Below are 11,224 nucleotides of genomic sequence, written 5' to 3'. Positions count from 1 at the left end.
ATCTACCAGATTTGTGGGCGCCGAGATGAACAATGGGAGATGATCAGCACCAGGAAGGATAGATCCATTGCAGCTTTCATCCATGAGTTAAACCAGCACATTCTTCGCCAGGAGAACCAGATGTGCGCAGGCATGACAGATCTGAAGAAGGCAATGACAAGGATCTCCGAGCTTGAAGAAGAACTCAAGTCTACACACGATGGATACGAGGAGGAGATGACGATACTAGTGGAGATGAATGATGACCTGACAAAGAAGCTATGAGTATTCATGGGAGACCCCGCGCCAGGAGGAGAAGACGAGAACCCAAGGAGATTCGTTCTGAAGACTACATCCTCATCGACGACACTGACTCGGACCCCGACGATAGTGATGATGACTATGTTGATGAAGCCGGCGCAGATATCATTGAGTCTTCTACCGATCAACTTATCTAGACGACAACCATATCAGTAGTAGAATTCCACCATGTATATAGTATAGTCCGAGCACTTTTGTAACGATAGTTCTAGACTGAATGTATGCCCTTGCTTGATTGATTGAGTGATATGATTGTGTTTGTCTCATGTGCATATGGGTAGTGTTTTCTCACTAGACCTTATTCTATTCTATTCTATTTCTCTTCCCTCTAAACCCTCAGATGCCTCCGAGACGTGACCCCGGATTTACCTTTCCACCGGAGCTCACTCAGTTGATCCAGCATCAGAATACCTTGATGCAGTTGTTAGTTTAGAATTAGGGCAACAACAACAACAACCCACCGCCACCACCACCAGTTGACAACTTAGCCTGTTTTTTGAGGCTGCAGCCGCCGGTGTTTTCCAACAGCACCGAACCGATAGTGGAAGATGATTGGCTCCGCGTGACTGGAAGGGAGTTAACCACTGCAGGATGCATAGATGCTGAGAAGGTGCGTTTTTCCGCACATCAGTTGGATGGATCAACATCCTCATGGTGGGAGAATTACACTGTCACCTATCCTATAGCCACTGTTACATGGGACCAGTTTCAGCAGGCTTTTCGCACAGCCCACGTATCAACAGGAGCTATGAGCATGAAGAAGTGTGAGTTTCTCAACTTACGCCAAGGGAACCGTACTATGAGGCATTACGTGGATGAATTTAGTAAGCTATCTCGTTATGCCCCTGATGATGTGGCCACCGATGACGCAAAACATGAGAAGTTTATGGAAGGGCTGAATGATGAGATGAGCATGCAATTGATGGTGGCAACATTCAACAACTACCAGGAGTTGGTAGACAAGGATCTTATGATTGAAGGGAAGCAACAGCAGATTGAGAGCCGCAAAAGGAAGTATGGACAAGGGAGGTACAACACAGGAGCTCAGCAAAAGCCTCGTTTAACCCCGAACTCAGGAGGACTTGTCCATAACCATGGAGGTCACACCCACAATGGAGGGAGTTCTCACAACCACGGTGGCCCCAAGAATGGAAAGGGGAACGGAGCACGTAGTAATCAGAACCGCGGTAACCCAGCCACACCCGCCAAGAAGGACCTAAGTCACATTACTTGTTTCAAGTGCGAAAAGACTGGACACTACGCCACTAAGTGCCCTGAAGCGAAGAATGGGAATGGCAATGGAAGCGCTGGGAAGAAGCCCAACCCTTTCAACAGGGGACAAGTGAACCACGTGAACGTGGAGGAGGTTGAGGAGCAGCCTGATGCCGTTATCGGTGAGTTTTTGGTTAAGTCATTTACTGCAATCGTTCTTTTTAACACTGGTACATCACATTCATACATATCAAGGGGATTCGTGGATAAGTATAAACTGCCCACTAAAGTACTTAGAACACCTATGCTAGTAACCTCACCCGGAGCTGAGTATATGGAAGCAGTGGATGTTTTTAGATGCCACTAACCATTGGAAGCCATGTTTTCCCCTCAGGCCTGATAATTTTGGAGTCACAAGGATTGGATGTGATAGTAGGGATGGATTGGCTATCGATGTATGGGGGGAAACATTGATTGTGCGAGTAAGTTGATATTGCCCACCACCCCGGAGGGAAAAAGGATCAAGTATGTATCTAGGCATGCGCATCGGAAGAGCCAAGTAATACCCTCGGGAGTTGTTCAGGAGGAAGTGCCTGTAGTAAAGGATTACCCAGATGTTTTTCCAGAGGAGTTACCAGGCATGCCACCAGATCGAGACATCGAGTTTTTGATAGAGCTATTGCCAGGCACCGGGCCAATATCTAAGAGACCCTACCGAATGCCCGCAAATGATCTAGAAGAGATCAAGAAGCAGATTAAGGAGTTGTTGGAGAAAGGTTACATTCGACGGAGTTCATCACCATGGGGAGCCCCAGTGCTATTGGTTGAGAAGAAGGATAAGTCTCTAAGAATGGTTGTTGATTATCGTGCGTTGAATGAAGTGACGATTAAGAACAAATACCCCCTACCGATGATCAATGATTTATTCGACCAGTTGACAGGAGCTAAAGTGTTTTCAAAGATCGATCTGCGATCAGGATATCACCAGCTAAAGATTTGAGAAGAAGATATACCTAAGACAACTTTCACCACAAGGTACGGGCTGTATGAGTATACGGTCATGTCTTTTGGATTGACTAATGCCCCTGCCTATTTCATGAGTATGATGAACAAGGTGTTCATGGAGTTCTTGGATAAGTTCATTGTGGTGTTCATTGATGATATCCTAGTATACTAGAAGAGTGAAGAGGAGCACAAGGAGCATCTACGTATGGTTCTGGAGAAGCTCAGGGAACATCAGTTGTATGCCAAGTTCAGCAAATGTGAGTTTTGGTTGAAGGAAGTCAGATTTCTTGGACATGTTATATCCGGAGAGGGTATAGCAGTAGATCCCGCCAAGGTTCAGTCAGTCACTGAGTGGTTGGCACCCACCTCAGTTCGAGAGATCCACAGTTTTCTTGGACTTGCGGGATATTATCGGAGATTTATTGAAAATTTCTCTAAGATTGCAAAGCCTATGACAACGTTGTTGAAGAAGGACACTAAGTTCCATTGGACTGAGGAATGTGAAGCAAGCTTCCAGGAGTTGAAGAAGCGTTTGACTACAGCCTCAGTGCTGATTTTGCCGGATATACGCAAGGACTTCCAAGTGTATTGCGATGCTTCACGCTTAGGACTTGGAGGAGTACTGATGCAAGATGGAAGAGTTGTTTCGTATGCCTCACGACAACTGAAACCGCATGAGTTAAATTATGCCACACATGATTTGGAGTTAGAAGCCGTAGTGCATGCACTCAAGACATGGAGACATTTCTCATTGGAAACCGTTGTGACGTATACATGGATCACAAGAGTTTGAAGTACATCTTCACACAGAAGGAGCTTAACCTCAGGCAGAGGAGATGGTTGGAACTCATAAAGGATTATGATATGAAGCTGCATTATCATCCAAGAAAGGCCAATGTCGTAGCAGACGCTTTGAGCCATAAGAGTTATGTTAACACCCTCGTACGCGGAGAGATGCCAAAGGAGTTAGCCGAGGATCTCAAGGAACTTCGATTAGAGATAGTTCCTAAAGGCTTTTTGGCAACATTGGAGGTTCAGTCAACACTATTGGAAAAGATTCTAGAAGCTCAGATGGATGACAAAGAGATCACTGAGATAAAAGAGAAGATGAGTGTAGACAAAGCCAAAGGTTTTCATGAGGATGAGCATGACACCCTGTGGTTTGAGGACCGTATATATGTGCCCAATAATGCAGAGATCAGAAAGTTGATACTACAGGAAGCTCATGACTCACCATACTCGATACAGCCCGGAAACACCAAGATGTATTTGGATTTGAAGGAGCGTTTCTGGTGGACTGGTATGAAGAAGGATATTGCCGAGTATGTAGCCGTATGCGATGTATGTCAAAGAGTGAAGGCAGAACATCAGAAGCGAGCAGGATAAACTTGGCATGGACTTTATCACCGGATTTCCTAGGACCAAATCAGGATATGATTCTATATGGGTAGTAGTTGATCGCTTGACTAAAGTGGCTCACTTTATCCTAGTGAAAACCACTTATACAAGTGCGAAGTTGGCCAAGATATACATGACCAGGATCGTATGTCTGCACGGACTTCCGAGGACCATCGTATCAGATAGAGGAACGTGGTTTACTTCAAAATTTTGGCATCAGTTGCACCAGACTTTGGGGACCAGACTGGAGTTCAGCACAACATTTCATCCGCAGACGGATGGACAGACTGAGAGAGTTAATCAGATTCTGGAGGACATGTTGAGAGCTTGTGCACTAGACTATGGATCTAGTTGGGACGACAACTTGCCCTACGCAGAGTTCTCATACAACAACAACTACCAGGACAATTTGAAGATGACACCGTTCGAAGCCTTGTACGGGAGAAGATGCCGAACACCGTTAATGTGGGATGAAGTTGGAGACCGATAGTTGTTTGGACCAGATTTGATTAAGGAATCTGAAGAGAAGGTTAAACTGATTCGAGATAGACTGAAGGTAGCTCAGTCAAGGCAGAAGAGTTATGCAGACTCAAAACGCAAGGAGGTAGTCTACGAAATCGGAGATAGAACGTATCTTCGAGTTTCACCTTTGCGAGGTGTTAAATGTTTTGGAGTCAAGGGAAAGTTAGCCTCGAGATTGTGGGACCATACCGTGTTTTGGAACGCATGGGAGAGGTTTCCTACAAGTTGGAGTTACTCAAAGGACTGTCAGAGTTCATGATATGTTTCACGTTTCCCAGTTGAAGAAGTGTCATGCTGAGATGGCCGATATACCACTGAGAGATACAACACCCCTGGAAGCAATTCAGTTGGACAGTGATCTGACCTACGAAGAGAATCAGTCAAAATTCTTGAGTTTGCCAGCCGAGTCACTCGTAGTAAGGTTATCAAGTTTTGCAAAGTTCAATGGAGCCACCATACCGAGGATGAAGCCACCTAGGAACGAGAGGATGATCTTCGCAAAGACCACCCACACCTATTTTTTTAGCCAACCCGAATCTTGAGGGCGAGATTCAATTTGGAATGTTATACATGGGTCATTCATGCATATCATATTTTCTTGCATTTCGTTTCACGATCCTCGAAATTCTAAGCAACTCAAGGACCCTTGGAGAGAGTTGGGGATTCCACCGTTATCATATTTGAATTTTATCAAATATCGAGACGAGGATCATTGGTTTTATTATTTTTCTCCCAAATATTTTCATACTAAAAGATATGAGAGGAGATAATATGATTTCTCCAAAATAAATAAAATATTGGAGGAAAAATATTAAAATCATATATTTGATTTTATCCGGATTCTATTGCTATTTTATTTGCATAGGAAAAATATGCGTTTTTCAAAATTGCATTTTAGGCCCAAATAAATGTTCACCTTGTCCGGCATATATTTAGAGGACGGGGAAAATTTATTTCGGAATTTTTGAAGTCCGTTTAGTATTTATTTATTTTTTGCACGATGGAATTATTTAAAAAAAAGTCAAACCGACTCCGGGCCGTACCCGAGCGGGACTCCGCCCGGGGGGGCTTTATAAGCCGGGGCCCCCTGCCCGCCGAAGCCCACCAGCCGCTGAAGCCCACCCGCGCCTCACAACCCTAGCGCTGCCACCGCGTGCAGCCGCCGCCCGCCGCCGCCGGACGCCACCGCCTCGCCGACCTCGCTGGAGGTAGTGGCCGCCGCCGCCTTGGTTTTCGCGAGAAAACCGGTCAATTTTTTCTAAAACCCTAGATCCGTTTTTTAGATCTGGTTCGATTCTTTTCGGTTTTTGCCCGTTAGTCACAGACAACGAACATACGTTCGTTAGCCTGTTCGTCCGTTTTTCTTTTTCTCGGGTTTTTCGCGATTATTTTCGATCGTGATTTGTGATACGATTTTCGTTTTAGTTTATCTTTTCGCTCATTTATCAGAATCAAGCGATTCAAGCACCTAGATCTTCATCTCGAAACCCTCTTTCCGTTTAACCAACTTGAACAAGATTTTGGTACTGTAAAAATTTGACTTTAGTTCAGATTAGTAATCAGATCTTGTTTCTTTCATAGTTTGAGTTTCGTTGCTTCGTTTGATTTGATTCTTTTTGCAAACCGGAGTTCTTAAGTTGAACTTTCTAGTTAGATCTTCTTAGTTGAGTTTTACCCGTGCATCCTTGCTTGATTGCTTATGTATGCTATTGTTTGTTTGCGATAGAACACCCGGAGTGCGAAGCGTGCTACTACGAGTCCCTAGGTTTTGCGAATCATCAGCAAGGCAAGTAACACATTGATCATACTCTTTTCATACCCAGTTTTTATGCATTAGTTCCAGTCCTCAAACACTGCATGATTAGGAAGTGATTAACTTGTGGGTATTGGGAAGTAGATGATGAGGTAGAACCTATTACCTGTTTTATTATCAAACCCTCGGGAGTTACTTCTACGTTATGCCTTTATTGCTATGCTATGCTCGTAGACGTGGATTGGGTTCGAGTGTATCCATGATAGATGTGAGATTGTTAATTAATGGTTCAACTTAAGGTGGAAACTTTAATACACATCTGGGTGGATTGCTTGTTTGGGCACCTGGAGAATCCAGTGTTGTCCTAGGATATCCCGGAGTACTCGTGTGATTTTCCTACGGTCCGCCACCCAGGCTCAAAGGGATCATAAGACTATTCATGCTAGACACTTCCGTGTGCAGCCACAAGCCATTATGGGCTCTGGCATAGTAGAGTAGGTTGTGTGACCTCTTTCAGTGGTGGGCTAGCAGATGTAGAGGGAAAGTTGGTGTAACTGTCCACCCAGAGTAAAGAGTTAATGCTTCTGAAAGACTGTGTCTCGGTCGTCTGTTTCTCAAACACCATGTAGTGCGAGAAATCCAACGGGGGAGATCAAGTCTTGTGGGGAAAAGTGCGCAAACCTCTGCCGAGTGTACAATCTAATCATGGTTAGCCGTGTCCCCGGTTATGGACATCTTCAGTATCTAGTATTTGGATTATCCTATTGTATCTCATCACCCTAATTTAATTGGATGGGTTAATGAATTACTTTAATTGGGATTGAGTTGGAGGAACCTTCTCAATGATGTTTCAACTACCATGATAGTTAAAATAAAACTTATACCTTTGTTGTAGGGAAAAATTAGCTTTTCGCAAAAACATATTAACCATATAGCCTCCACCAGCCATATTGCATATAGCGTTAGCATCATTATGTTCATTGCTCTACTGTGTTACATTGCCAGCATATTCCATGTGCTGACCCGTTTTTCGGGCTGCAAGGTATCATGTTGCAGTCTTTTCAGACGAGGAGTAAGGTTCGATAGGTCGTTGCTGTGCAACTCAGCTATGCCGTTGGAGTTGATGGACTCGCTTTATCTTCCAAGCCTTCCGCTGTTATCGTATTAGATGCCTTAAGCCATAACTTTTGTAATAAATTCTCCTTTGGAGACATTCGATGTAATAAGTGTGTGATTGCTACTCTGTTATAAATCCTTCGAGTACTGTGTGTGTCAGCATTATCGATCTAGGGATGACACTGAAGCACAGAGACTTGACCTTTTGAGGTCGGGTTGCTACACGTCTCAGACTTCAGAAGTGCCCGGATCACTGGTGCTGTTGATTCTATGAGTGAGCCAGTTGTCTTCTCCCGCACAAAGCAGGTCATTAGAGCGGTAAGGGCTACGATGGATTTTGGTTTTTCTTGACCAAGGTGGCGGGCGAGCCACTCATCCCGGATGTTGTGTTTGAAGGCCGCGAGGGCTTCGGCGTCTGGACAATTGACAATTTGGTTCTTTTAATTAGGAACCTAGTCCAGAGCTTCCTGGCTGATTCTCCGGGCTGCGGGACAATGTGACTTAAGTCATCAGCATCTGGTGGCCGAACATATGTACCTTGGAAGTTATCATGAAAGGCATCTTCCAGGTCTTCCCAGCTGCCAACAGAGTTCTCTGGAAGGCTGTTTAACCAGTGCCGTGTTGGTCCCTTTAGTTTTAGTGGGAGGTATTTGATGGCATGGAGATCATCTTCGCGGGCCATGTGGATATGGAGAAGGAAATCTTCAATCCATACCGCGGGATCTGTTGTTCCATCGTATGATTCGATATTCATGGGTTTAAATCCTTCTAGGAATTCATGCTCCATTACTTCATCAGTGAAGCAAAGGGGGTGTGCGGCGCCTCTATATCGGGCTAGGTCGCGACGTATTTCACATGGAGTCTGTCTGCGATTTTCGGCTCGGACGTAACAATGCTTGCCATGTTCGGCTCGATAGCCGTCGTCATGCATCGAGGCACGCCCCTGTGATCCATAGATCGATTTGGCCGGACCTACTTTATTCTTTAGGCCCTGCCGGATATCATAATTCATTAAAGTGGCCGATTTACCCTCTTTTGCAATGAGTTTTGCTACAACACCTGCTGCTCTAGCTAATTGCCCACCCCTTCCACGTGTGATTTCTATGTTATGCATGGCCGTGCCTAAGGGCATATCGGTTGAAGTAGATTCTTCTTTTCTCTCAAAAAACCCCTTCCTAAACTGTACAAGCTTCTTCCAAAGCATACGGCTTTCTAGATGTATATGACGATCTCTAGATAGATGGATCTTATATGAATCATATGATGAAGTACCACATGAGTGGATATATAAGAAAGGAATCCAAATCTGCTGAATCGCTCATGTTATGATCTTCTACATCCTAGGTCTCTGCGTTCCGTCATCTGGCTTATGTTCTTCATGTAGCATTCAGATCGAATGACTCTATGAAATTACGTCGATACTTCCACATATTATGGGTAACGTAGGAGACATCCCTATTTTCCCTCGGGGGTCTTAATTACCACTGCTTAGCTTTCAATTTGCCTCTGACCATCAAATTCAATGTGAATAACCCGTCCTCCTCTCTTTGAAACAAGGGACGCTTCCGGTTCTATGCGTGCTTCAAACAATTTTGTCTTCTCCATATTACCATATCTCTAGAGCCAATAATTTTCTATGAGGAACTACTGAACTCAATCACTTGCTGCCGTTACTCAACAGTTTCTATTGAGGTCTATCCCGTAGAGGTAGTCAAATTGGATCAGTGATCGATTTCTAGGTTTCGTCGTAAACCTAATTGGTTACTTCCAATTACGTAAATCAATAGTTCAAACCGCACTCAAAGGTAGGGCATTTCCCATTGATATAGGAACTTTTGTACCAGAAACAATAGTATCTCCAATTATAGCCCCTCTGGGATGTAAAATATATCTCTTCTCACCATCCCCATGGTGTATGAGACAAATGTATGCATTTCGATTAGGGTCGTATTCTATGGTTACGATTCTACCAGATATGTCTTTTTGATTCCGTCGAAAATCTATTTTACGGTATAGGCGCTTATGACCACCCCCTCTATGCCTTGCGGTAATGATTCCTCTGGAATTACGACCTTTACCACAATGGTGCCATCCATGGATCAAATTATTTCGTGGATTGGATTTCACTTGCCTGTCTACGGTTTCCTTGCGTGTGCTCGGGATAGGTGTTTTGTATAAATGTTTCGCCGTATTATTAAGTATTCTCCTTTAGTTTTTTTCTCTATCTAGAAGTGGAATAGAATAACCTGGTTGAAGGGTAATGATCATACGTCTGTAATGCATTGTATGGCCCAGAATAGGTCCTATTCTTCTACCTTTTCCAGGTAGTCGATGGCTATTCACAGCTACCACCTTAACACCAAAGAAGAGTTCGACCCAATGCTTTATTTCTGTCTTAGTGAATCCTGATTCGACATTAAAAGTATATTGATTCTTTCCCAATAAATGAAGACTTTTTTCTGTAAATACTGCGTATTTGATTCCATCCATAAATCGACTTGCCCTCCTATGCTCTGAGTTCCAGTATCGATAAGAATTCGAGTTCTTATTGTTCTTATGTTATGGTATGAATATACCATACCAATTCGTTATGTATGGATGATGGATGAGATTCCATGGATAGAGAGCTAGTTCCAATAGACTTATGGAATGTTCCCGTTCATGTGCATCCAGCAGGAATTGAACCCGCAAATTTACCAATTATGAGTTGGGCGCTTTAACCATTCAGCCATGGATGCTTAACAGGGATCATCGTACATCGTAAATAACCAATTTTCATATAGAAAGACATATCATAGAAAAATGAAATCGAAAATATTCCGAGATGGCAAATATTCGGAGATGACTATGGAAACACCTCTCTGGATCCTCGAATTGAAAGAGAGATTGAGAGGGATCAAGAATCCTAATTCTCGTATTTGGAATGGATCCAATTCTATTGAGTCTAACTCATAGTGATCATTTCTCTTTAGCAAAGAATGACCTTGGTTATCAAAGGATTGAACAACCGGGATCCATTTACTTATGATACCTAGTTGGCATTGATAACAAGGATCTAATGAATTATGAGTTTAATAGATCCTCTTTAGCAGAAAGACGTATATTCCTTGCTCATTATCAGACAATCACTTATTCCCGAACCTCGTGTGGGACTAATCGTTTTCATTTACCATCTCATGGAAAACCCTTTTCGTTCCGCTTAGCCCTATCGGGTATTTTAGTGATAGGTTCTGTAGGAACTGGACGATCCTATTTGGTCAAATACCTAACGAAAAATTACGATTTTCCTTTCAATGCCAACTAGGTATCATAAAACAATTTCCCACCCCTTCCACGTGTGATTTCTATGTTATGCATGGCTAGGTCGCGACGTATTTCACATGGAGTCTGTCTGCGATTTTCGGCTCGGACGTAACAATGCTTGCCATGTTTGGCTCGATAGCCGTCGTCATGCGTCGAGGCACGCCCTTGTGATCCATAGATCGATTTGGCCGGACCTACTTTATTCTTCAGGCCCTGTCGGAGATCATATGTGTATCCCTGAGCAGTTTTGTCTCTATCTTTATTGCGAGGTGGTACACGCTGGTGTTTGGCTTGGGTTGTCTCTTTGTCCCGACCACGTGGTGGTCGGTCAACCGCATTGTGTGCTGATGGCACGGGCCCCAACGCCTTGTCATCAAATTGAGGTAGTAATTTGTGCTTCGGGTAAATTTTGATTGGTCGCTTGAGGACGTACTCCTCGTCTTCCAGGACATTAGTCCATCTGTCATTGAGCAGATCTTGATCAGCTTGAAGCTATTGCTGCTTCTTTTTCAGGCTCCTTGCAGTGGCTATTAGCCGGCGCTTGAAGTGCTCCTGCTCGAGAGGTTCCTCAGGCACGATAAAATCCACGTTGCTGAGGCTCACCTCATCCTCGGA

At 43.9% G+C, this 11,224-nt stretch overlaps 1 protein-coding gene across 1 annotated transcript; it reads right to left on the bottom strand.

Moving 5' to 3' along the window:
* Positions 1 to 5,566: 5,566 nt before the first annotated feature.
* On the bottom strand, positions 5,567 to 10,038 carry LOC123191628 (50S ribosomal protein L2, chloroplastic-like). The gene is made up of 4 exons (XM_044604291.1): positions 10,004 to 10,038; positions 9,106 to 9,512; positions 8,283 to 8,443; positions 5,567 to 5,662 (listed from the first exon to the last, which is right to left on the bottom strand). The coding sequence occupies exons 1-4, from the start codon at positions 10,036 to 10,038 to the stop codon at positions 5,567 to 5,569; spliced, it is 699 nt and encodes a 232-aa protein (XP_044460226.1).
* Between the last annotated feature and the right edge of the window lie 1,186 nt (positions 10,039 to 11,224).

The sequence above is a fragment of the Triticum aestivum genome, chromosome 2A (assembly GCF_018294505.1).
Source record: "Triticum aestivum cultivar Chinese Spring chromosome 2A, IWGSC CS RefSeq v2.1, whole genome shotgun sequence".
NCBI lineage: Eukaryota > Viridiplantae > Streptophyta > Magnoliopsida > Poales > Poaceae > Triticum > Triticum aestivum.
This window is presented reverse-complemented; position numbering and strand designations above follow the sequence as displayed.

Coding starts and splice junctions, on each gene's coding strand:
- LOC123191628 (XM_044604291.1), bottom strand. CDS start 10,038: ATGGCTGAATGGTTAAAGCGCCCAACTCATAATTG. Junction 9,513..10,003: donor AAGCGCCCAACTCATAATTG/GTAAATTTGCGG, acceptor AAAAAACTAAAG/GAGAATACTTAATAATACGG. Junction 8,444..9,105: donor GGGAAATGCCCTACCTTTGA/GTGCGGTTTGAA, acceptor AATCTACTTCAA/CCGATATGCCCTTAGGCACG.